Source organism: Prionailurus viverrinus, chromosome B1 (genome assembly GCF_022837055.1).
Source record: "Prionailurus viverrinus isolate Anna chromosome B1, UM_Priviv_1.0, whole genome shotgun sequence".
NCBI classification, from domain to species: Eukaryota; Metazoa; Chordata; class Mammalia; order Carnivora; family Felidae; genus Prionailurus; species Prionailurus viverrinus.
In genome coordinates this window covers 103,856,713-103,884,633 of record NC_062564.1, presented here as the reverse complement: position 1 = coordinate 103,884,633, position 27,921 = coordinate 103,856,713, and the positions used below count along the sequence as shown (strand labels likewise).

At 35.5% G+C, this 27,921-nt stretch overlaps 1 protein-coding gene and 1 pseudogene across 4 annotated transcripts in view; one reads left to right on the top strand and one right to left on the bottom strand.

The window, feature by feature from the left end:
* The window catches only part of PRDM5 (PR/SET domain 5), a 206,063-nt gene that overhangs the window by 97,332 nt on the left and 80,810 nt on the right, over positions 1–27,921 (bottom strand). For 3 of the 4 annotated variants that reach the window (XM_047857411.1, XM_047857414.1, XM_047857413.1), the window contains exons 4-10: positions 14,632–14,806; positions 12,173–12,347; positions 10,955–11,047; positions 10,572–10,693; positions 6,587–6,666; positions 2,541–2,625; positions 1,136–1,293 (exon numbers count right to left, since the gene is read on the bottom strand). In XM_047857411.1, the coding sequence (XP_047713367.1) occupies positions 1,136–1,293; positions 2,541–2,625; positions 6,587–6,666; positions 10,572–10,693; positions 10,955–11,047; positions 12,173–12,347; positions 14,632–14,806 (888 nt within the window). The remainder of the gene's footprint in view (positions 1–1,135; positions 1,294–2,540; positions 2,626–6,586; positions 6,667–10,571; positions 10,694–10,954; positions 11,048–12,172; positions 12,348–14,631; positions 14,807–27,921) is intronic. The other variant, XM_047857412.1, reaches the window with a different exon arrangement.
* LOC125165055 (uncharacterized) lies at positions 5,322–5,416 on the top strand (annotated as a pseudogene).

Here is a 27,921-nt window from a genome sequence, read left to right as displayed (position 1 = left end):
AATTAGATGAGTATTAAAGCAATGAAAATGAGCAATAATTGGGATGTTGGGATGGTAAAGGAACAAATGACTGAAGGTGACTAGACAAGGTAGAGGGTAGATTCTTTAAGAATCAGCATTTTTGTTTTTTGTTTTTGTTTTTTTTAATGCTTTATTTATTTATTTATTTATTTATTTATTTATTTATTTATTTATTTATTTATTTTGAGAGAGAGAGAGAGGGAGAATGAGCAGGGAAGGGACAGAGAGAGAGGGAGACACAGAATCCAAAGCAGGCTCCAGGCTCTGAGCTGTCAGCACAGAGCCCAACATGGGGCTTGAACCCACAAACCACGAGATCATGACCTGAGCCAAAGTCTCATGCTTAACCAACTGGGCCACCCAGGTGCCCCAAGAATCAGTGTTTTAAAAAGGGTCTAAGACTAAAGAAACAGACAGGAGTAAGCATATGCTTTTGTCATTAACAGAAAGAAGAAACTCCAAAAGAGAGGTTATCTGGGGCATAAAGAATGAAAAAGTCATTCTGGGACATGCTAAATTCATTAGGTCAAAAAGATATCCAGTTATGTTTCAAATAAAAAAAAATTAATATAGTTTTGAAGACTGGGTTAAATAAATAAGTCATTTGGCATGTGTTGGTATAGAGTTGATAGCAGAAGTCATGGATGTAGCTGATGCAGAGAACACAGAAGAGGCCCACAGCCAGTGCATCCAGCCAACCTCCTCAGGGAGGGGAGATGGAAGTGTTCAGAGAAATTGGTAGAACACCTAGCAAAGTATACACCAAACATGAACAGAATTTCAAAACAGGTAACGTGAACAAGAGTGTCAAACGTTACAGAAAAAAAAGGGAGAGAATAAACACTTTGCAGTTAGTACACCACTGGGAAACAGTGGATGGCCCTCTGGGTGTGAGAACAGTTTCAACAGACGATGGAAGACAGAAACCAGCCCACAAGGGGTTGTGGCCTGAGTGAGGGGGTAGAAAGTAAAAGCAAGATCTTCTGTAATTATTCCACATGCACAAGCACGTCCAGATATACACAAATCTCTTATAAAATAATTAGAAGTCAAATCAGCAAATATAATAATAATAATAATAATAATAATAATAATAATATTTATATGCTTTTACCTTCTTGTGATTCTTGTAAACATTTCTGTGGGCAAATCCCTTTCCACAAAGCTTGCATTTGTAAGGTTTATCTTCACTGTGTATTACTTTGTGAGCGCCCACTTGATCAAGCCTCTTGAAAGATTTATTACAAATCTCACAATTATAGGGTCGCTTTTCTGTGAAAAATGAGTGGAGACAATCTCACATCTATATAAAGGTAAAGGATAAAATGGGAAACAGCCTTACCTTATATTACTTCTAATGGACTAAACTGAAACATGATTCAAACAACTGAAAAAAATCTACTTACCAATCCATTTCTGTTAGACATGTGACCGTATTCACAAAAGAAATATGAACTTGTTCTTTCAGAGACTTATTTCTGTAAACTAAATGTGTAAAGTAGCTTAGATGTAAGAATGAAGCTCAGATTCAAGGAAAAAAAATCCTATTTCCAGATGAAAAATGTGCTGATAGTATGAGTTTAAACCAAGGTCACAACTTCAAACGCTAAGAGTGTTCTGACAGTGATAAAAGTAAATGACAGACCTGCCTCCTACTTGAACAAGTGGAACTCATATAGGCAAAGCTTCAATTCTCAACAGAAAGCTTCAATTCTCTACATACCTAGGTTGTTGTATAGAACCCATATTTATGCAACGTTAACGTAATGTTGACCACTAGATGCAAAAAATACTATTTGTTTCAAACAAAGCATATCTGAGGCCACCAGTTTTTGATCTCCTATTTTCATTTGCCAAAATATATATAGCCATCACCAAACAAAGTGGATATGTAAAAACATTCTAACCTTGATGGCCTTAAATTATAGACGTTCCAAACTCTAGAAGGAGACTTCATAAAGCAAAATTTATTTTCAGACCTTATTCTTTTTAATCTGTATAACAGACCTATTACTCAAACTTGCTTAAAATGAAACTACAGTTTTAAAAACTTATATTCTCAAAATGTATTTATAAAATTCTCATTAACATTTATTAGTACCTTAGTGAGAATGTGAAAGTATCTAGAAAAGCAGAAACTGTAATTGTTGAATCCCTCCTAAAAGTCAGACCCCCTGCTAGCACAGTACACAATGATCTCATTTAACCTTCACAGCAATTCTGAAAGGTAGGGCCCTTTTCACAGATAAAGAACAGAATCTCAGGCTCCAGGAGGAGTAGACAATAAATTAAATGGTGATTCTGAAGAGCTTCAATATCACTTAGTCCAATCACCTTGGCTTTATAAATAAACTGAGGTCTAGAGAGGCTAAGTAACTTGTTCAAAATCACACGGCTAGTTACTGGCCAACCTAGAACTAAAAGCCAGGTCTCCTGATTACTATTCTCAGAGATCCTGAAAAGGACAAAGTGAATCTTTTGTAGTGATTTCAATATAAATGAACAAATATGTATTTTACCTGAGTGAGTGATCATATGACGTTTTAGCTGATTAGCTGAAATAAATTTCTTCATACATTCTTGACAATCAAATATCTCATGAATCTGCAAAAGGTTAAGTTGACAGTTAGGTCAACTGTCAAAGCCAAATAAATTATATAGAGCTCAAGTAAAGTATAAATATGTGGATAGCTGCTATTGCAATATCTATGTATATTGTAATTCAGCTCTGCTTTATTCACACTATCTTATATAAATTGAAAATGCAGTGAACCTGGTACCTAACAAAAACAAACAATTAAAAGAAAATACAAGATTGCAGCACACTATTGAAATATGTGGTATAGCTGACCTATTTAGTGCATATTAAATTTCTACACTCTGTAAAAAGTTATACCTAACTGACACGAACTCTTTTTGTTATGCACAAATTTAGATTTGGAAATATAGAACCTGTATGTGATAATATTCCCTTTACAGTAGTGAAACTATTTTAAATTTAAATGTATATAGTACAGAAAAACACATGAATTACCATGAAAGACAAGAAGATATATGATTCCGAAAAACATTTAGCTCAAAGTAAAATTCTTACATGATAGGAAGACCACAATAAAAAGAAAAGATCAGAAACTATAATAAGTAGGGAACATGACTTTATCAAACAGCTGGCTAATAAGTATTACAACTGAATATTAACTTTAGCTCTTTCCCTCTGGGACACTAAACAGAGAAATTGTATAGGTGGTATGAAAAGTAGAAGCCCATTTTATTACCAGAAACAATGCACAAAGTTCTAAGAGGAATGTATTGCAAGAAGCCTCATATTAGAAATGTTGATCACCCCCAATGAACAAGAGCATCACACTGTTTTGCTGAAGATTCTAAAATAGTTCTGGTGAAGTTATATTTGCTTCAACCTCACTAAAGGTAAAGCCCACAATAGTAAACACCAGAGAAGCAAAGGCCCTTGTGCAGAAAGACAAGGTGCTGTGATTACCCCTGCAGAATAATGAGGGCCACTGCAGAGTGAAGTCAAGGCAGAGGGCCAAGAACTGAGTGAGTCATGAGTAGAAGACTGGGTTATATCCTGGTAATTGGCTCCCTCGATCTAAGTGGCCATGGGAGAACTCAAAACAGAGAGACTGAAAAGAGGGGACAAGGCAGGGAAACAAAAGCTAGGGAAAATTACCAGGTCCCACGTCTGAGTCTGGGACTTCATTCGATGCCCAACCTCACGGCAGGTCTGAGGCTGCCAATCCACCTTCTGCCTTTGTCAGATCTGATTCTTGGTGAGTCAGAAAACTCAGTTGGGAAAAGCACAGAAAATGCAGATAAACAAGGCAGAAGCAGAATGATGTTATTCCACTAGAGTCTGACTTACACCTCTGCTTATATGCAGTGTCATCTATTCTCAATTAGTGAATATATGGAGTCCAAAGCATTCTATGATTCCTGAGGCAAAAGATGTGGGACCCACACAAGTACTCAGAAAGCAAGTACTACACATTTAGAAGTAAAACTTTCAGCCTGAGCCATTTTAAAGACAGTCTGTTCAATCATCAAAGACCTTCACATGGTTTTGGTTCAACACCTATGCTTAAGGAGCAATATTATGTGTATTGTTTATTTAAAGATAGTAAGAACAGATTTATATTCTTAAACTCTATGTTTCTATAATATATGTCTTTTATAATAACAATATCTCCTAAAAAAGATTATGTGCTTTCTGAGCCATACATCAATGAAAATATATTTAGTGTATTTTCATTTTAATATAAAACTTATATTAATACATAAATGTTTTTTAAATTATTCATCCATATATAAAGTGTTAAATAAAATACTGCAGAATAGTACCCCTTAACTCTCACGGCTCTTGAAACATGAAACACTTTTTAAAGGTTCAGTTGAATTAATTTTCCATAATTATAAAACAGAATATTCACTGTATATGAAAGCACTTTTGCATTGACTATATTATTTATAGTGGAAAATTCAGGCCACAGCTATCTTCAAAAATCCTAAAAAAGCTTAATAAAACAACCAAATTTGGTAATACTATTTATTTACACCTTATGATAAATAAAGCACAATTTTCAAAATGTTCAGCTTACTAGTTGATATGGAGCATATTAAATTACAATTTTGAAGTCCCTAAATAAACAATTTTCAAGAAGGGTTATAATATGTCTTATTGTAACATAAAATACTATATAGTAATGTAAGATACTATTTCAGACTATTATGTAATTTGGCATATTCATACAGCACCCTCTACTGGCAAGGTTAAATACTGCAACCAAACTCTATTAGACATTCAACATACCCAACTATTAAGAACAGAGTCAGAAATGGAAGTCAACAATAGCTGTCTATGGATTCAGAAAGGCTAAATTAGATGAGCCATGCTGTAATGAAGGAAGTGCTGCATTCAGCTAATAAGTTATTAACATTTTGCAGAGATAATTTGGGTGCTGTGTTCTACCATCACCAAGTAGTATTTGGCTCTACCAAGACATTCCTTGGGGAAAAAGTTCTTATATTATGAAGAAAATAAATGGAAAAGAGAACACTTTTCAGAAATAGGCCCCACAAGCAACTTTGTTGAAACACTCTGTTTAGTACAATATTTAATCTGGTAAACTATCTTAAATTTCAACTTAAGATGTAAGTAGACCAGGGAAAGAAATCATAGAATTATACAAGTAAGAAGATATTTAGAAAATATCTACTAAATTGGATTTCATCTTTTTGCCTCAGACTAAGATTCTGCTTCGGAAGCCATAGGGATGAAGTGAGCAGTGCAAATACTAAAATTAGAATGTTACAGTGAAGATTAGCATGACCGGTGCACAAGAATTATATGCAAATTCTTGATGTGTTCTACATGTTTAAACAATCCTATTAGAAAACCATTTAGAAACAAACAAACAAAACAGCTCATGGCACTTGGAGAAAAAATTAAAAAGCATGGACCCATTCCAAGTCACATTTAATAAAAGAGAGAACAGAGGCCCAATGTTACATGGAGTGTTAGGGACAGAAGATGACACCCACTGTCCTCACTCTCAGTCCACTGCTTGTTCCGTTATTTCTCCCTGAGGATCAAAATCACCCAACATATAAAATACAATCTTGGACATCTTTGGAATATAACTATCTTGTGTGTTTATAGATTAAACCCACAGCACATAGTTAGAACTATCAAATTGAATATCATGAATTTTAAAGCCATTCAGGTTACTTTGGAATATATCTATATACAATAAAGAGATAAATTCATTTTGTAAACCATAAGAAAAGTAAAATTTTATATTCACTAGTACTATATACTCTCTTCAATATTAACTCACTAAAAGAAAATATTATACGCTCCTAGATATTCTGAAAAGTGATGTGAAATTAAAAAATAATCATTTATCTGATAATATAAGAGTTCTTCTAGAATTTGTCACAATAACAAAAATCTAAATTTTATTTTAGCTCTATTCTATTGTAAATTCTATTAAATAGTGCTAATGTTGTTAAGGTTAATAACCCCGGTATATTTTTCAGGTTAACCTTTCACATTAAATTTGTAAGTTAGTAACAAGTTTTATATTTATTACAAAATGCATTAAATTTATTTTCTTCTAATATAATCATTTGTTTCTGCTAACAACACTTTGACATACTTGGACATTATTTTTAGTTCTTCAAAATAAGGAGCTCTTGTCTTTGTTTTGTCGGACTTTACTATAAGATGCATGCATTTTAATAGCTAAATGCCATTGCAGGGCATATTATAAATCCACAAAACTTATATGTTTCCATCAAATACATAGTATTTCCTGAGCAAACAGCAACTAAAAAAGCTTGAAACTCAAAATATACTTTTACAAGAGCTCACTTTTCTGCATATCAGTCTCTGCATATCAGTCTTGCATTTTAGAATATGCTAGTGTATAAATTGATGACAAAGCTCTGTCTTTATAAAAAAATCAATTAAAAATTTTCATGGCAGGCTCTATAAAAGACTAAAAGGTCTTACACTCTGATGAGCATTAATCTTCATCTTACTGACCTTTCTATGTTCCTGTAGGCTTGATGCTGAAGAACACTTTTTATTGCACACTGAACATATGAGCTTTTTCTTAGGATCGCCTAAAATGCAAATAAAATATCATCATGATTTAAATGAGAATATGAAGAGCATCAGATACAATGTTTCTAGGTGATATATAATTTCTAAACAGGTATTTCATCTTAACAAGATGTTATACAAGTTATTCTAAGTTAACAACTTAGAATTCCAAAACGTTCAATGTTATAGTTATAGCCATTAAACTGGATTTAAACCCTTTCTTTTTAAATTTGAAAAATATTCAGCATGATATACCACTTTCTACATATATAAAATAGGCATTTCACCTTTCCATAAACTAATGTAGAATTAAAAGAGAAAAAGCACACTTACATGAAAAATTGTAATTTCAATTAATCAAATGTGTTTATAAAAGAAAAAAATGGTTTTATTAATTCATAAATTGATTTTGCTACTTGCTTTAAATTTTAAGAGAATATTTCATTTAATCCTCTGTGTTTTTTAAGATGGAATTTATAGATTATTCTTTCCAGCACTAGATTCCTACAAAATCTATGAGCATATACTTTCTCATATTAATGTCAAAAAACAGAATAAACCAAAATCAAGTACATCAAAACATTATATCAACATTTGTATTATTATACAAATCAAAACAAGACAAATTTTGTCTTCTTACACAGTGATTACAGTAGCTCATTTCATATTTCAAATTTCACAGTGGTTATAGAAATGAAAACTCAAACATTTTTTTCAAATATGATGTAATATCATCTGCACTACCACAAATAATCACAGAGTGGTTTCTTCAACTTTTAATTAATTTCAAATACACAAATTTGTATATCTGAAGTAATCAAATAATATGACGAACCACCATGTACCCACACCTGGCCCCAACAATGACAAATCCATGGCTATTCTTGCCTCAACCTCAACCTCAACTCCCCATTTCTCTATTATTTTGAAAAAACTCCAAGACATTAAAAAAATATATTACAAGATGATTTTATTTTATTATAGGACTGTGATTATACACTTTTAGAAAAAGAAAGTATGAATTTGTTCTTATTATTTAAGTTACTTCTTTCATATAATGCACTATTTTTAGCATGCTGAATGTTACAGCCAAGAAAATTTTTCATAGTGATTGACAAAAAACATGGCTACTAAAGGAGAAAATTCTCCCCAGCAAAATGAGTATCTCTATACATATAGATTACATACACGGTAGGGGAGGGGGGCACAGAAGAGGAATATTCCTTCTTTTCTAGCTTGCACTAGCTGGCATTTCCCTCTTTCAATTCATAATCTTTTGTTGCTCTGTCTTATCCCTCATACGGGCTGTTCTTTAAGACTAGACCCTATCCTTTCCCTGAGGGAGAGAACAGAGATAGAACTGAGACATTCCCAACCACACCTCTTACTTTATCCTCATGTTCCTGCTACTGTCCCTACAGCTGGAATCACAGGCAATGCACCATACCCCCATCCCTACTCTCCAAACTTTTCCCTCCTCCTGTCGTCTTCTATTCTTCATCCTAGAATTGGAATCCAAGCTCTTTTGAGAAAAAAAAACTAATTTTTTTTTGAGAGAGAGAGAGAGTGAGCACACGCAAGCAAGGGAGGGACAGAAGGAAGGACAGAGGAAGAGGAAGGGACAGAATGTCAAGCAGGCTCCATGCTCTGCGGGGCTCTATCTCACAACCATGAGATCATGACCTGAGCCGAAATCAAGAGCTATATGCCTAACCAACTATGACACCCTGGAGCCTGAAGAAAAAAAAATATTTTAAAAATTTATAACAATTCACCCGAGAGTGCAGACAAATGTTATCTCCCATAAATACAAAATTTATTGGTTTTAGCATCCATAGACTCTAAACAAAAGAAAAAAATGGAAGTGGGTTAAGGAAGTCAAGTCCTTCATTCTCTGTTTCCTCTTGGGTAGCTATGAAGGTCGTCATCACTCTACCAACTTCCCTAGGTTGAAGGACAACAGTATCTACAAAGCCATAACTAGACTTTATACTATTTTAGTTTTGCTATATTCAGGTAAGTCTGATTTTTTTTTTTTTTTTACTTTCAGATTCAACTTTCAAAACCATTCAGGAACACATTATTGACAATAGTAGGAGATGTATGAAAAATTAACACAACCCTACTGAATACACAGTCACCCAAGTACCGCAAGTTTCAGTACAATGTGGGTTAAGTGTGCTTTCAGGTATAGAAGGTTCTACAATCATATGTGTGAACACTGCTTTGCTTGCTGTTCTGATGTGGAATATTCTTTCTCCAAATGTCTATGTATCTCATAGAAGAAAAGGGAGAGACAAAAGAGGGGCTATGAATGAAAGACAGATTGTATACCAATCTCAACAAAAATTGTGCATAGTGACCTTTGGCTAATATTGTACATTCCATATTTTGTATGTTTCCACAACACAGAAAAATAAAAAAAAACCTTCCTTTTATAAATTATTTCCTACAAAGTCAACATGAGTTTCCAGAATCAGTAATATTATAAAATCCAAGGCCAATTACAAGAAGCCTCACAGAAATTATGCTTATAGCACAGCCTGAAGACCACATGCCCAAATAAAAAGAATGCAAGTTTCCAGAGTTTCAGTATGCATCTGGTTTTTTACTTAGTTCAGCAAAGTTAACTTTAAAAATGACATGAAAGATTTGTTATAATACATTGCAGACAAAGATGGAGAAAATTAAGAACAGCATTTTAAACATAACAGCTTAAAAAAAAAACTATGAAGACAGGTCTATCAAAAAGTTATGCTTGCCTTATGTAAGCATAGTGAAGGCCCAAGTTTAATGAATTCAGGAAAATGCCATCCTCCCTAAATCAGCCATATATTCTTCAAAAGGAAAGAAAGAAATCAGAACAATGTAAAGTCCTATTATCATCCTGAAGCTGTATTTTGCATGGCCATACTTTCTACCACCCAGAACTTTCATAGACAGCTTACCCTAAATATGTAGTCCAAGCAATGATGCAAAATAGGAGGCAGTAGACACACTCATATTAGCTGCTATAACTTTAACATTAAAGGAGATACTTTTTGGACAATGAACAAACATAGGATACAGAAGCTGAGTACTAATTATCCTGTTTTCCTGAATGTGGGAATAAACAAGATGGGTGAAGAGAAATCCACTTTCCTCATGTCCAGAAAGACATCTTTCCACACATTTCCCAGAAGCCAAGCGCAAATGTAAACATGTGCGAAAAGCATAGGCACAGAAGGATATGAGGAGTTCCATGAGCCTCAGCCTCTCTTAAGGAAAAGACACTGAGGAAGTGAAAAGTTAACTCTGACGATACAGCCATCTGTTCAACTCCGTGCAACAGATTCGATCCCTAAACCAAAATACATTTACCATGTGCTAAACAGATAAAATCTAAGTGACAGTCAAATTTTATATGGGTTTTATTGTTCAGCTGGCCATTAGAAGGAATTCAAATAATATCTGCTTTATTAATCCCGATACATTAAATTCCCATGTCAAAATGCAGTAATTTTCTCCAATATGGGAGAAATATAAATTTAAAAAATAGATTTTTACTACAAAACTTTAAGGCACAAGAGCATCATTTAATAGTTTTAAAACGTATCTACTAAAAGAGAAATTTCATATTTCACACTTAAATTGTTATTTAAAAACATTAATTTTTAATACACCTGACTACCAAGCTCAAGTAGATTCTAGCTTAGGTTTCCAGTTATGATTAATTCAGATATCCGAAAAATGAAAAATACTGCTGAAATCAACTTAAAAAAGAAATGGTGCTCAGAGAAAGAAAAAAGTCCACTGCAAGAGCTCCACATCTGTGTGAGCATAATGTCAAAGCAAGCTCTCTCCTTGAGAGCAAGAATTAAAAACAGATCACGGCAGCCTGGGGAGAGGAAGCCCCTTTAAAAATGACCCTCCAGTGATTTCTCACCAGCATGGACATTTTCCTGGTGTCTTCTGAGGGCATCCTTGCTCTTCAGCCTCTTTCCACAGCTGTCGGCCTTGCACACAAACCTGGCATCTCCCCGGCAAGTCTCCTGGTGCTGCTCAAAACTACAAAACAACCAGGAGAGGGGAACAGGGAGAAGAAATGGTGAAGACATATCTTATGAAGTCTAACAGCACAGCAGGCTTTTGCAATGCATGCTCTCTAGTAGAGTTTCTGGGTCATTTCATGCATTACCTGGGCAGGTAAAAAGGAAAGCACTTATCTTGTAGCCATGTGATACTTAATCACTAAGAGGCATAAAAAGCATGCCTGCCAAAAATGACCCACAATTATATAACAGCCATGTGATAACTCAGACACAAAACCTCGATGCTGAATTGAAGGAAGAATTGCAAACAGAGCACTGAAAACTTCGTGAAGAATCCTTCAGACTGCTTTTCGCTGTGCACTGAAGAACGCTGAGGGGGAAATAGAAAAAAACAAAAAGAAATAAAAACTGGATGTGTAAGACAAAAACTTATGAAAAATATCTCTACTTTAAATAAAATCCTGTTGATGATCTCTGTTTTCATTTTGTTTTTTGTCCCTTTAATTTTTGGTAGTACCTAATTTAACTATAAGACCCGGCTAAGCAAAAGTATCTTTGGTGTAGACTCAATAAAAGCTGACTAGAATGCAGTTTTAACATCTAGTCTCTAAAAAGTATATAGCCCTGGCTTGTTTTTTTTTCAAGAGCCTATAACAAAATTTCCAAATGTTTAATCTCTTGCTATTATAATTTTTTTAAGTTTTGAGCAGAAATTTTTCATTTCAAATTTCATAAGCAAAAGTAGATGCATATATTAAAATAGTAAACATGAAAGCTTTCTTGCTCATATACAAGGTGACATTCTTAAAATAAAAAATATACGTATCTAATTTCTCACTTTTAATAATTAATGATCCTGTAAAATATTTAAGTAAAAAGATAAATTTATATGCTGTTAATATAAAGAGTTAAAATAATAAAGGGTACCGAGCAATGTGTGGGATCATTTAATTCATCTTCATGTGACAGCCTATATCTATTCATCTTTAAATTATTCCTCCTAAGTTGCTAAGAAATAAACAGTGCTTCCCCAAGTATTCTTTATTCTCTAAACTCTCTTCATTTCTTAAAACTCTTCTTTCACTGATTCCAGAGGGAATATCAAATGCAGACAACTGAAACTTGATCTGTGACCTCAGAGCACTAAATTATGCATAAATGAATTTCTGAATAGTAAATCAATGAGCTTGATTTGATATTTAATGGCAAGTAAATAAATGGACAAAGACTTATTAGCATAAATAATGTTTACTTGTTGGAAGTTCATAATCAGAATGTTTCAAAAATCACCATATTATACTAAGAAAAGATAAGTTAATGACAATGACAATATAGAATGCTTACTTTCTTCCTCCCCACCCCCTGTCTCCATCACTGATACCCACACACACACACACACACACCCACACACACACACGTAAAAACAAATCAAATAAAATAGTTAAAAACAAAAGTGTTAGCTTATAATTTTAAAGATATTCTTTGCTGTACGCACTGTCTTTGCAAAGCCTGCTTAACTGGGAATTTCTTCCCACAGTTCTTGCACTTAAATTCTTTCTCCTCTGTAGGTTTCTGGTGCAATGTCTGAAGGTGCTCAGCAAGAATTTCCTCACTGGTAAAACTCGAGTCACACTGGGGACAAGGATAGTCCTCTTTACAGCCAAGGCAATCTGTACATTTACAAGGAAGCAAATTTATAAGACAAAAATTAAGAGCCAAGAACTGTTCAGTTTTATCCTCATTTTAAAATCAAAATTGTGTTTAATAGTATCAGAAGAAGAAATTCTTATTATCTCTCTGAGTATTATTAATGTTGTCCATGAAAAATAATAGGAAGTGTTACTAGAAGTACCTTATCTTTTAATTCACTTCATTGGTGTTTCAGCAAATTAATACAAAATCAAAATCAATTTTTAATTTACCCTATAATGTTAACTTTTCACATGAAAGAGTTATTGCAAATGTGGAATGAGAAAGCAAAACTTTTCCCTGAAACAGGTCATCTTGAGTTCACTGAGTTCACAAAGAGAAAAAATCCAACCAAGGCAAAACTATGTGGAATTACTAAGGGGAATCTCACGTACACGTGAAAGAGACTGAGGCCATAAAGACAGAACTCATTACAGCAGGTGTAGTGAGATTCCATGGTCTCTCTGGCTTGTCAGTCCCTAAGGACTGTCATGGAGCCACCCAAATTTCTCAAAGTGCACTATTTACATCACATTTTCTTTTCTGATTATTAAATAAGATTAGATTTAGAAAATTCAGGGAATATGAAGAAAATAAAAATTACCAATAATCCCACAATGAAGAGACAACCACTTAATATATTCTCAAGCCTGATTTGCCTTTTGTCCATTCATATTTTATAGTCTAAGAATAACTACATTTATGATCATACTTTGTATTCAATTTCATCTGTTGCTCTTTTTTTCCATTTAACATTTTCCCAAGTCAAATAAAAAAAAAACATAATTATTTACTAAGCTCTCCATTGTTTGACATTGGATTGGATTATTTGTTTCTTTTTGCTGGTGGTTTGGTTACTCTGTTTGTGTTCTGGCCTTTTTGGGGTGAAGGGGTGCTTTTATTAAATAACAACTGATTTCTAAAATAAAAATAGCAATAATGTATGTACCTGATTCATATGTTTTCAAAATCTGTTTAAGTTTCCATTGATTATTTTTACAAAAGTAAAAACAATTTGTAATTTGATATTTGTTAACTAAAGAAAAATCAGGGTGATAATAAATAAGCAGGGGACCCATTTTTAAGCTAAAATAGTGGACACAGTAATAATATGCCCTGGAGGTGGGGGGGAAGGACCTTAAAAAATAAATACAAAAAGTATAGCATAGGGAATGTAGTCAATAATATTGTAATTCACATAAATATTCCCCAAAAAGAAAATACAGAATAATACAAAAATAATACCTATTACCCAAAGTCTGAAATTTGAAACAGCAAAATACATATTTGAAAGATAGAACAGAAAGCCTGTCCTCATCTTTCCCTTAAATAATCCAACTGAAATAAAGAAACAGAAGCATAAGCTAGCAATGCTAGGAATGCTTATACTTTCTCAGCCAGTGACATATAGTTGGAGTAGAAAATTCATATGAAAGATATTACTACCATGGTGACTAAAGAAATCAGTGTCACTTCTTGAAGCAGATTTGCTAAAGAAAATGAAAAAAATACTCTATGGTAAATTTCAATCTATTACAAAACATGAATACCTTTAACATCATTCATATTTCCTTCAAATCCCATCAGGAGTAAAACACAATAAAATAGAAACAAGCCCCAATAATAATTGATTATTCCCCAGCAGATGGCAAACAAGCGACATCTCCTGGATTACAGGATTGATCTAAGCAGATCAGACCTCCCGTCAACACACATTTTTGGTTACCCAACTAGAACAACCTAACAATCCTACAGGCTTCTATGCTCAGAACAGAAAGAGATTTCCAGAAGCTCCAGATTCTCAAAGGATCTCAAACAAGAGGGAGGCCCAGGAAGAGTCCATTAGGGTCCAGCAGTACCCTCTGCACACCTCTGCACTTGCCTTACCCCATGTGCAGATGAGAAAGTAAAGTCTCAAAGAGTTAGTGACTTGCCCGGTACAAGACTGATGAGTGGCAGACGCAGGGCTGGAGCACAAAACTCCTCATTCCTAGCCAACCCACTGTACCAGTGAGAGCAGTGAGAGTCAGGAGCTGGTGCTGACCTTGGCAGCTCTACAGGGCACATGGATCACCCACACCCAGCATTCTCCTTCTGCTAGAAGAAAGATGTGCTTACAGCTGGCTACTCTCTGAGAGTAGTTTTCACAAAAGCTAACTTTATTTTGAGAACACCTTATTATAACACAACTATAAGTCAACTGCAGTTCAAACTATATTTCTTCTACAACTTCTATGGTCTCAGATCACCAATTAGAGGCAATACCTTTTCTGCCAGCTGTTGATTGTCCTTTAGAATTTTTAACTTCCCCTTCTTTGATCATTGTTATAATTTGCTGTTCTTCCTCATCAGCCTCCATGTCACTGTCCAGGTAGCCAATCAGAAGTTCTGTATCTGTTTCTATGTCTTCAATTGCCAAATAGAAAATGTTTTCTCCTTCCTGAGACAAAATTAAAAAATATGCTATTGTATTACAAATATATCTCAATAATTTAAAAAATGTTGAACCATTTGTTTGTTTCTAATAATAATTAAGAAATAATTTTAAGATACACTGAGTACCAGGTTCCCATTAAAAATTACTATTCTTTTTTTTTTATATCTCCAACAGATCCAGATACTGAAAAAGGAAACTGACAGTATTCAGTCACCCAGAAAATAAAGTACAAATATATATTACAGACAGTGACATTTATATATATCAAATGAAAGAATACTTAAATTACTAAAAGTGAATTTCACATTGTTAATTTGCCTAATGTCATCACATTTTGGGGATGCCTGTAAATGCAGCAGAAAGAAGTCTGTTAAGTAATGGTGTCATTTCTGCACAGAGAGCAGTGAGATATCAATGATCTAACTATGATTAATATTAAATCCAAAACTGGAAGAAAAAAAAAAACTTTCAAGTTATAACATAAGCCATAGGAACTGCAAACAAACCCTGAAAGAACTTCCAAAACCCTAGACCAAAAATAGAAAAAAAAAATACCAGGTGGGGCACCTGGGTGGCTCAGTCAGTTAAATGTCCAGCTCTTGATTTCAACTCAGGTCATGATCTCATGATTCACGGATCCAAGCCCTGAGTCAGTCTCTGTGCTGACAGTGCAGAGCCTGTTTGGGATTCTCTCTCTCTCTCTCTCTCTCTCTCTCTCTCTCTCTGTCCCTGCCCCACTCATGCTCTCTCCCTCTCAAAATAAATAAATAAACTTAAAAAAAGAAAAGATAAAAAAAAGAAAAACAACCAGGCACCTGGGAAGTTCAAAGTATTAACTGAATCATCATGTGTACCTAAATCCCACTAAAATGACAGAAGAGAGAAGAAAAGAAAACAAGTTCCACTAACAGCACAAAAAAATTCTGCAGAAAATTCTAGGAGATTAGAAATCAGGTTTGAAATGATAGATAATTACTGCAGAAGAAATCTCAACCCATAACAGACACAAGAAAAATACTACAAAGAAGAACCTACTTCCCAAGGAAACCCCAGAGGAACTTCACACTTGGAATGAACTGGTACAAAAAGCCCCTCCGGGCCTTCGGCCAATCACCAGGGAAGCCAGAACTGGGGCTGCTTAGCTTGCTGTCCCCAAGAGAAACACCCAGAATTGCTGTCTCTTACATAGCTGAGGATTTGTTCTGGGACGGCTCCTACTTTGGCTGCTGAGGATAAAGAGAAGCAAAACATAGTCTGAATTTATTGAACCTTGATGGTAGGCAAGGGGAGAAGAGGACAAGGACAGTGAGCTCCACCAAGGAGTGAAATTTAGTAAGGGAGAGAACATAGAACAAAGCCTTCTCTCTGGCATTATCACCACAGCGCTTGCATTAAGCAGGAGGAGACAGAGGAGGAGGGGGAAGGGAGAAGGTGAGCTGGAGAAGGGAAACTGGAGGACGAGGAATGTGTAACATATGTATGTGTGTATGTGTATATTGTGTACACACAAGCAGAACCCCTGTGAAAAGCTGGGAAAAGATGCAGCAAACTATTATACAGTTATCATTTGGAGGCTGGGAGAAAGAGTAGTTTATATTCCACTGTTTCAGGTTTTGTTTTGTTTTGTTTTGTTTTTTACAACAAACAGAATCTTTGTAATCTTTAAAACGGTATATATATATATGTATATATATACATATATATATATACATATATATATATACATATATATATATATTAGAAAATTCCATGGAAAAGACAAAAATGATGATTAAATTCATCGTTATTGGGCAAGAAAGGTTGATTCAAAAGTTCAAAGCACTGAAGCAAATCTAACCATCAGCTACAGTTAATTAAAGGAAGTTTCTATATTTACAGCATCCTTGCAATTTTTGTAACTTCAAACCTCCAGAAACCTAAAGTGATTTCTAATTAAGAACACAATTAACTTCTATTCAATTGTTACACTTTGTGCAAGAAAATAAACAAACCAACCAACAAAAACTATGCAGACATTCAGCAAAAGAGAGGTCTCTTTTTAAATGAACTCAGAAGTGGTAATTTCCAGGGTTTGGAAACCTCTTGTTAATAGTTACCAAAAGCAACAAAGGACTCACCTAATGAAGATGTCAGAACACAATCATAAATCTTAGTGCTTATCTGATCAATATCCAAGAAATTTAATTGAAGCATCTTTCCAGAATATTAATAATCAATTTTGTGATGGCCTTCATAGCACCAAGAAAAAATCATTTTTAATTTTAAAACATGATAACATTAACTTAAACTTTGGTCATAAGACACAGCATGCCATTCAGGGGCTCCATAAGAAAAGAAAATTTTAATATACCAGTTAAAACCTTGACTTAATAAAAAGCAACAGCATTATACCCACCAAGGACCAACTACATGTTTTGTCTATATGCCAAAAATATGGTAAAAGGAATGTCATGGTATTACTCCAATCTACTTATTTAATAGAAATATCTAGATAGCTTTATTATATAATTCTTACCAGTGCCTAGCCAATTTGCTACCACAATAGTTTTAAGAAGTATCCTCTTAAATTGTTCCTTGCCTACACTTCACTAAGTTAATCACAACTTTTCATTATATTATTCCCTTTCTTCAAAACTTCCCATTGGCAGACCCTGCCAGATTCCTAATCTCTGGAGTTCTCTTGAACTCCAATATTCCTTACCTGTAGGCTCACCCCAGCCCCAATCGCCTGCCCTTTGGCAAGAAGGATTTAAAGGGTATTGACTCAAAGTCCTGGGATTCTAACCTTGTGCTCCAGCTTTGATGACTGTTTTAATATTTTGATCCTGAAATTTACTTCTTATTACAGCTCTTATTTCCCATCTTCGGGTTTGTGGCTTTTTCCTCTGAACACAGTTCCTTCTGTAAGAGAATCACTCCTTACACTTTAGGGGTTAGTGCCTTCCCTGACTCTGCCTGGGTTCTGGGGTCCTGCTTATGGTTCCTGTTATGGGCTCCAGGTGATTTTGCTGAAAACCTGTTAGCTGCAAGAAGGCTGTTCAACATGATGATCTGTTCAAAAGCAAATATTCCTCAGCCAGTGGTTTTCATTGTGTTGGGATACAACATAGAGTGAGTGGTTTTACAATTATTATTCAGCTCTTGAATTTTTGTTTTTTAGTCTTGTTTCATTTTGCTTTATTTATTTGCATATTATTTTCAGCTAATTCTTATTTTAAAGTTTATCTATCTATCTATCTATCTATCTATCTATCTATCTATCTATCTAGAGATACAGTTGAGGAGGGGCAGAGAGAGAGGGAGACAGAGAATCCCAAGTGGTCTCTGCACAGGGCTTGAACTCACAAACTGTGAGAGCATGACCTGAGCCAAAATCAAAAGTCGAACTCTCAAAAGACTGAGCCACCCAGATGCCCCTCAGCTAATTATTTCTACTGTAATCTGTTTATACCATCAAAATGTTGCAGCCTACATGTCCAATAATATAAATTGGAAAAAATTAAATGCCTAACAATTGGTTTTAAAATTTACCAAATGTAATTTCTATAAAATAACATGTCATATATGTATCAACATAGTTAGATAAATATATAGATAGATAGATAGGTAGATAGATAATGTGCCCCAAAAAGAAAAATATATCAACAAACATGTTAACAGAACTTGTTTCTAAGTAGAGGTAATTCTAAGTATTTTGCAGAATCTCTTCTGCTAGTCCATAGAATTAATAAGTGTTACTTTTGTAGTAAAATAAAATAATAAATAATAAACAAACCTGGTTCCTTGATACCAGAAAGCAGTGCTGCAGAGTGACTAAGGAGCACAGGCTTTTTTGGGCTGGCCAGGGTTCAAAGTCTCTTTTTATGATTAATTAATTAGGTGTATGACTGTGCAAAAAGCTTAATTTCTAGAATCACCAGTTTTTTCATTTGTAAAATGGAGAAAATAATTCCTATGTCATAGGTGAATTGTAAGGATAAAAGTGAAAATATTTGTAAAACCTAGTAAGGTGCCTGGCATAAATGATAAGCATTTATGAATGGTAGCAGCTATTATTATCATTACTATTATAACTATGCAAAACTTGAAAGCCAGTGGTTAAAATATTCACTTTTTTTCAAAATTTATTTCAACCCAACTGCCACATAATGTTGCTTTGACATTGCTGTTTTTGATAAATTCCATTTGGCCAAACTGCCCTCAGCCAAAATATAATTAAATTCCACTGCCTGCCTACCAGAGCTCTGAACTGCTTTGGATTTTGGGTTGTCACACTCTGTTCACTTGTTAACGTACTAAACTATATCTGAACTATACCTAAAAGTGACAAGCCATCTGCTTTGTCTGTGACTTGGGTTTCCCAAGACATGGGGCTTTCAAAGCTCAAACTGAAAGAGTCGGGGGCAAGCTAGGACAGTTGGTCACCCTAACTACACTCATCATGCTCTCCAAATTCTAAACTCTAAATTCTAAACTCCCACAGTCTCCAGCCCCAGCTCAGGATTCTCAACATACAGAACCAGTCACATCCTCAAGTACAGCTCCAAAGGCTTATCAAATAGACTCCCATAATCTGAACCCACTTTGTCCTCTCATCCTCAACTGTCCTTCAAATGAACTTGCCTCCTGTTCTTCAGTCCAACTGGTATACTTGCTCTCAGAAAATACTGAATTTATTCCCGTGTTAGTACAATTGCAAAGATGCCACCTAGCCTCCTTGCTACAACTCCTCAGTGTCATCTGAGGCACACCTCATTTTCATCCTTCTCCATGAAACTCTCTAATCTACTGAATTAGGTTCCAGGAGTTTTCTCCATATATAATGCCTTAAGTTTATTGGGCACTTGCAATTTATTTCTGTTTTTTGTCATTTAATTCATATGACCAGTAAAATTCTAATACATGTTGATCTTATCTCTCCAAAGATAATTTCCTCAAGGCAGCAAACAAGAATTACCAGGTATCCCCCACAGTGTAAGCTTTACTCATAACACTTGCTCACCATTTTACAAATAATGAATAGTGAAAAAAAAAAGAATAAAAAGAATATTAAAAGGCCGTGTCTACAAAAGAAAAGTACTTATTAGTAAAAAGTTTACTGATATTTTCCTTTATTTACTTTTTGTGGTAGGCTATCACCATAATCCAGATAGTGGTGATTTAGGAGGATACATGTGGACAACATAAGAAGAAGTCATGATTGTGACATTGGCAAAGGCACAATTCATTGTATTGAAAAGGTAGTAAGTAGTGAAAATTCAGATTATCCAGCCAAGACAACTAATGACTAATCAACACGATAGGAAATCATCTTCAAAATGCTTGAGGTTCCAAACTGAAACTATACCAATGTGGAGGAAAAAAAGTTTGGACTCCTATTCGATTATCAACAGAAGTAGGAGACAAGTGGTAAAGATGGAGAAAAGAAAACGTAATGAAATAGGAAGAATTCCATATTTAATATCTTCTCAATTAATTCTTCTTTACAAAAAGCCTGATTCAGTCTTAACCTGTGTATCAACATCATTTCTGTAGAGCTCAATATACAAAGCTGAAAAATATAAAAAAATAATCATTTCCAGAGTGAAATTCACAAAGCATATCTATTAATAGCGATCTAATAATAAAACTAAAAATATTTAAAATGAGACATAACTGGGCCACCTGAGTGGCTCCATTGATTAAGCATCTGACTCTTGATTTAGGCGCAGGTCATGATCTCATGGTTCAAGAGATTGAGCCCCACATCGGGCTCTGTGCTAACATGGAGCCTGCTTGAGAGTCACTCTCTCCCTCTTTCTCTGCCCCTCCCCCACTCACATTCTCTCTCTCTCTCTCTCTCTCTCTCTCTCTCTCTCTCTCTCTCAAAATAAATAAACATTTAAAAAATACAAAAATACTTTATTAAAAATAAATAAAATGAGACATAACTATAATAGAACATTGCATTCCTATTTATTTACTCCCCTCTGAGGAGGGGGCTGCACCCCTGTGGCATCTGTGGGAAGCGTGTACTGTATCAGGTTTGACAAGGTGACTTGTACTGACCCATGAAATGTGACTGGAAGCGAAGTGAACCATGTCCAAGAGAAAGCTTTAAGAGTCGTCACATGTTTGGGCCACTGCTCTTTCCCTTCTGCCAGAAAAACGCATGTCTCTGGTCAGTGCTGTTACTTTAGACACCATGGTTCACCACGTGGAACCGAATGGTGGAAAGAGTCAGTCTCCAGTAGCCCATACCTGCATGGACAATAACTAAATCCTTGTTGCTATAAACCACTAAGACTTTAAGGCTCGTATGACAGTCTTGGCAAAAGTTGACTGATACAATGATTTAAGCAAAATAATACTTTTAAAATTATTTTCTTGGTGAGTAAGAAGAAAACATCAAGGAGAATAGTGTGAAGCCGGAAAATGACAGGTATATTTAAAAGAGTGAATGGTGCAAAATAAGTTAATTTCATGTTTACAGTGCATTAGTCAAGCCCTATTTAAAAAATGGAAGTTTCAAACAAATGTAAATAAAATAATTTCTTTTCTAATCACAGCTGATAATCAGCCACACATCAAGGAAATTGTTTGATATGATTCCTAGGAATGAGTACTATATTAGACAAAAACCAAGTCCATAAACAAAATATGATAATTACAGATCACTAACATATATGCTATCTTTCTCTGAGGGGCTCAAGCAAAGATAGTAATCTTTGAGGCATCTTCCAGAACAAATCTGACACCATGGAGAAACGAGTCAACAGAAAAGATGAGAAGAATAAAAAGAAAAATTTGTTACATAGAAAACACATAATGTGATCCTAAGAAACAGTGGCTCTTCACAAACAAACAAACAAACAAACAAATATTAAAAAAAAAAACTATACCTCAGCTATTTTACTTAGATATAAGTTATAAGTCAATACTGACGGGCCAAGCAATCTTAGAGTAAGATTATGCTATGGAGAACAGAGCGGCTATTTTACATAGAAGCAATTAGAGGAAATACTGTGTTCTCACAGCATATCTGCTCTATTTAACATCAGAAACTCTTTTAAGTGGCCTCCACTTAACTCATTCCCAGATTTACCTGACACTCTACATCAAGTCTGCTGAATGATGCCCAGAGAAGTTTTCTCAGCAGCCTGCCCTCTGCTTTCCCTCATTCCTCTGTCCTCACCACTTAACTTGTGTGCTTCTGTCCCAACTGTCTGTTGTGCTTGCTCCCACACCTGTTTAATGTCACTTGTACAAGTCGTTTTAATTAGTAACTTACCTCAATATTACATAAGCCAAAGATATATGAGGAAGAAAATATTCAACCGTTTCAAAGAAAACCAGTTGTACATTTTGAAGACTCAAAGGTGAGTCTAAAAAAATTGTCAAATTACAGAAGGCAAAGCAATTACAAAATATGAGGGGAATCATAAATCTGGAAGGATTCTACACTCAGGCTGCTTTGCAGGAAAGAAACTTTACTCATATTACTTTAAAAATAGCAAAACTGAATACTATAAGGAGTGGTTATGAAAAAATATGGTAGCAAACTCTAGTGAGAATACCTATACTCAGTATCAAGAAGGCTGTGGTCATAAATCAAAAAAATAAAATAAAAATAAAACAAAAAATAAAGAATCAATGTGTACTTATAAAACAAGTTAAAATAAAATGGTTGAAATACCAATTCTATGATCCCTACTAGAACAAACTTTTTCTATTACTTGACCAAGTACTGGTCCCTATCACATTGGAAAAAAGAATTCCCACCAAATTATTATATTACCAGGTCTGAACAACAGGTTCCCCACACATGCCTCCCTACCTGTCTATGCTGTCCCCATCAAAGTATTTACCACCCTGATCTGCATTTATTTTTTTTTTAATTTTTTTTTCAACGTTTATTTATTTTTGGGACAGAGAGAGACAGAGCATGAACGGGGGAGGGGCAGAGAGAGAGGGAGACACAGAATCGGAAACAGGCTCCAGGCTCCGAGCCATCAGCCCAGAGCCTGACGCGGGGCTCGAACTCATGGACCGCGAGATGGTGACCTGGCTGAAGTCGGACGCTCAACCGACTGCGCCACCCAGGCGCCCCCTGATCTGCATTTATTTAGCTGCATCCCCCAAATGGGCTGGAAACTCCATGAGGAAAGGGATTATATCCTCAAATTATATATAAACTATCATTCCCAAAATATTCATTATTCTAAATGGCATGAGAATTAGCTAAACACAGGTCTCTCCTTCCCCTTGCCTCTTCCTTTCTCCAAAGATCGCTTGTTCCCTGAGGGCAGGCACTACGTCATATCCAACTATGTGTAAATCTCAATACCTGACTCAACACCTTGTTCACTGAAGGCTATCCACAAAGGACCCACTGAATTGAACTAAGTAAGAGAAAAATAATTGTCATTTCCTTTTGAATTAATAAGACTGTAAAAGCAAGAGAGTCACTCAGGAAAGTGGAATTTGCTATAAAAAGGGTTGGGGAATCAATTTCCCATTCCCAACAAATTCTTAAGAATTCAAAAGTTAGCCAACAATTGAGAGTGTTTCAACCAACTGGAAATAAGAGAACAGATTAGACAAGCAGATGTGCTTCCTGGAAAGAGAACCACACTCAACATACCAAAAGTCAATTCAAAAACACATGAGAGAAACTGAATGTCCATTGAATGCATTTATTGCCATATATAATGTGCACAGCACTGCAGAACATCCACACTCACAAGAATACCCATACCGTTTTCTGCTCTGCAGACCTTTACATACTCTTGGTGGAAACAGAACAAACTGGTTAAATTACAAAATGGAGCAACAAGGGCCAAGACAATTGTACAGACAGCAGCAGCTATGGAATTTTTAGAGACGGTTTCACAACAGCCTTTGAAATTCACTCCACACCCTATAGGCTGGATAAGTTTTAGACAAGATAGTAGGATTGAGGGGTGCCTTGGTGGCTCAGTCGGCTGGACGTCTGACTTCAGCTCAGGTCATGATGTCAGTTTGTGGGTTCAAGCCCCGCATCAGGCTCTGTGCTGACAACTCAGAGCCTGGAGCCTGCTTCGGATTCTGTGTCTCCCTCTCTCTCTGCCCTTCCCCTGCTCACACTCTGTCTTGTCTCTCAGAAGTGAATAAATGTTACAATTAAAAAAAAAAAAAAAAGATAATAAGATTGAAAGGGAGTGGGCTTTTTAAAATAGGGAACACAACATCAGCAAACTGACAGTGCTGCAAAGGGTAGATTAGGTTATGGAAAGCAACAAACCGAGCTGTAACACTGGGTGTTACAGAAAAACTGTAGAAAAGTAGACTGACAAAGCCACTTTAATACGTGGAGTGACTGAGAAGTCAGGCACAGATGAAACGTGCCCTGTGAATTGCAGTGTTTGTAAGGCAACCACCTCAGACTAATGAGACAGAAAAAAAACAAAAAAACAAAAAAACAAAAAACGACTGAAAAGTAGAAACATGTAAGAAATTTTGTTCATTTGATCAATATGATGGTATATTTTACGTATCAACTTGACTGGACCACAGGGTGTCCAGATATCTGGTCAAACATTATTCTGGGTGTATCTGTGAGAGTGTTTTTAAATAAGATTAACATGTCAGTTCATAGGCTGACTATAAGAGCCTGCTCTCCACAACATGGGTGGGCCTCATCCAATCAGTTGAAGGCCAGAACAGAACGAGACTGACCCTCCACTGAGTACGAGAATCCCTTCTGCCTGACTTCCTCCATAGTGGTACAACAGCTTTTTCCTGCCTTTGAACTTGAGATAAAACACATGCTGTGTCTCAAGCCTGAGGGCCTTCGAACTTAAACTATACCCTCAGTTCTTCAGGTTCTCAGGCCTTCAAACTCAGGCTAGAAGTAGAATATCAGGTCCCCCTGGTCCCCAGTTTGCTGGCTCACCCTGCAGATCTTGGGACTTGTCAGCCTCCATAATCATATGAGCCAATTCTTTTAATAAAGCCTCTTTACACACACGTACCTACACATATACATACACATCCTATTGATTCTGCTTCTCTGGAGAACACTGACTAATACAATCAAACTCGAAATGTAAGATGTTTGTTATACCACTACAATGGAATCTATCTGATAAAAAAACTAAAGTACATTTGAAATAACTTCTAGCCAAATAAAATATATTAACCTAGACAAAAAGGGAACATTGAATAACCTACAGATAATTTCAGAGCAGTAAGCTTTCAATATGAATAGTTTTAATTCTACTGTTTTTTTTCTCATTTTAACAAAGAAACACTTCTGATAGAGATAAGTAATTCATTTGAAAAAAAAAAAATTAAGCAAGTATGTGCCAAGAGCTATGCTAAGATGAAGTATAACATAGTGAAATAAAACAGACACAGTACCCACCCTCAAAGAGCTTAGAGACTAGGAGTAAGCTATTGATACCACCAAAAAAATGGAAAACAACTTGATGAATGCAAGGACAGTGAGGAACATGGTGCTAATGGAGTATATAATGGAGAGAGCTGATCTCATCTGAGGTTCAAGGATGGCCTCTTGGCAATGTGATGACTTAGCTTAGATCTACAGGACACAAACAGAGGAATCTAGCAAAGGGAAAAGGGAACATGCATGTGTAGAGCCAGTGGAAGGAACTCAAATATTCAATAGCTGGGTAAAAAAAAAAAAGTATAAGCTGCAAAAAAAGGAATGAAAATGAGTGACTAGGAGGTGGTCTCAGAGAAGACAAAGGAAGAGAGCACTTCAAGACGAAGGTATTTGTCAACAACACCTAATGCTGCTGAACAGATCTAGCAGAAGGAGGTCCAAAAAGCCTGGAGTGCTTTAGTGATGCAGAGAGCACTGGTAGCCTGAAAGAGAACCACCAGATGCCAGGTCAGTGTGGGTTGAGGAGTGTGCCGGAGGTGAGAAAACCGGAGACCCAGCATAGAGACAATTCAAGTAAGGAGAGAGGATCCCCGCTGCAAGGGGATGTAGAAACAAGAGGAAACGATTTTGAAAAGAGAAGTGTGAATGTTTAAAATCAAGGACAAGAACCCTGTTGAGTGTGAGAGAAGAGAAGGGATACTCTATGTCAGAAGTGTTCATCAGAAGGAGGTACACAGGTGGAAGACTTGTTCTCAGGAGAGAGGAGGGGACACTTCTCTATGCTGGGAGAAAGGAAAGAGAATGAGTGGGCTTGTAAGTAGGTGTGCACGTTTGCTGTCAGAGCTGATGGATGTGCAAGTTTTATACATATCACCTTTGTTAACATTCACCAAAATAAGTGGTGAATATATATTCTTAGAATATCTTTTAATTTTCATGTATTTCCAAACATTAAAACAGGCTAGTTATATTCTCTTAACCACTGAACCTCTAAATAGAGTGTCCTCAATCCCCAGTAACCTCTATCTGTGATTTCTCCTGTCTCAGTTACATATTTCACTAGCTTTGGCAATAGGTCAGTTGTAACTATCACCCCAATTCATTTACTAAAAATGCATTTATTGGTAATATGGGTGAAATTAGTCAACAGGTACCAACTTTCAGTTATAAAATAAATAGGTCCTGAAAATATCCTATACAGCATGGTGACCAAAAAAATGTATTTGAAGCATATATTCAGAATTGCTCCTAAATGTACATGTATTCCTCTGTTTCTTCTAGATAAAAATTGACTCCGGTGCTCATCATCCCTCTGATTGGGAGAATATGGATATGGGATGGGAAGCTCTGCTCCACTATTCCAAGGCTCTATAAACTCGGGCTCAGCTTTTTCATCTGCAAAATGGGATAATACTACCATTTGGGGGAGGCGGACTGTTAAAATTAAGTAAGATAATGTTGATACAAAAATGTGACAAATTTTTAAAATGGCCCAAAGTGGCACAATTTGAAATCTCATTTCATAACTATGGATAATCAGTTTTCATTTGTCTTGTTTTGTTTTTAGTTTTAGTGACTGATTTTCTAGGGTTAAAATTATGATAGGGTTTCCTACGGGTTTTAGATGATCTCAACAGAGTTAAAAATCGTATGTGTTATTGAATAGCAAGGTGCAAAGTATTTCAAGGGATTATCATATATCACTTTTCTATACAATGTGGCATCGATCTTACCATGAATTGAAATACAGCAGAATATCAGATCACCTGGGTGGCTCAATTGGTTAAGTATCCGACTCTTGCCTTCAGCTCAGGTTATAATCTCATGGTTCATGGGATCAAGCCCTGTATTGGGCTCTGTGCTGACAGTATGAAGCCTGCTTGGGATTCTCTGTCTCCCTCTCTTTGCCCCTCCCCATCTTGTATGCTCAGGCTCTCTGTCTCTCTCTCTCTCTCTTTCTCTCTCTCTCTCTCAAAATAAATAAACATTAAAAAAATAAAGCAGAATATATTTACAGAAGTTTAATAAAAGCATATAAATGCCCAATAATATGCATTTAAAACTGATTTTAAAAAATGAGAAAAGGGAAGAAAAGCTACTTACAAGCACACTACGCTCCAAAGTCTAGAAATGGGCGGATTGAATTAAGTCACAGAAGGAAAGCTCTCAAAAGCCTAGCTGGCTTTACATGCTATTGCCAGAAGAACAGTCAGGTTCACTCTTGGCAAGAATGACCATGCCCCTTCTTGTTCTTTTTCCCTGTATGGAAAACTAATAGAACGAATGAACGAACGAAAGAGAGGAAAAAAAAGACTAATAGCATAGACAGATATGTAAACAACCAGTAAGTGTGCACAGCAATATCTCAAAGGACTTAGTTAACCACAAGAAAAGAAACCAGGAAATATTGCTTTAATCTCTGCCCACTGAGGTGAATTAAATAAAATGTATATTAAATCCCAACTTAAGAAATAATAGATGCATTATTCAACTGATTATGCATTTAATTAAGCATAACAAAAAGTGTGTATAGTTTTGACATAAGTCAGCCATGATAATGATATACTTAATTACTTTCCAGATTCTTGCTAAACAAACTCCAAGTAAAAGGGAAGGTCACAATTCAAATCTTAGAATTCCCCTCCCATTCAACTCTGTACCTACCTTCTTGATGCAAAAAAGCAGCACAAACAGTAGCCTACAACTCAGTAACTAATCTTCCTTTTTCCTTTCCCCAAGATGTCTTTTTTGA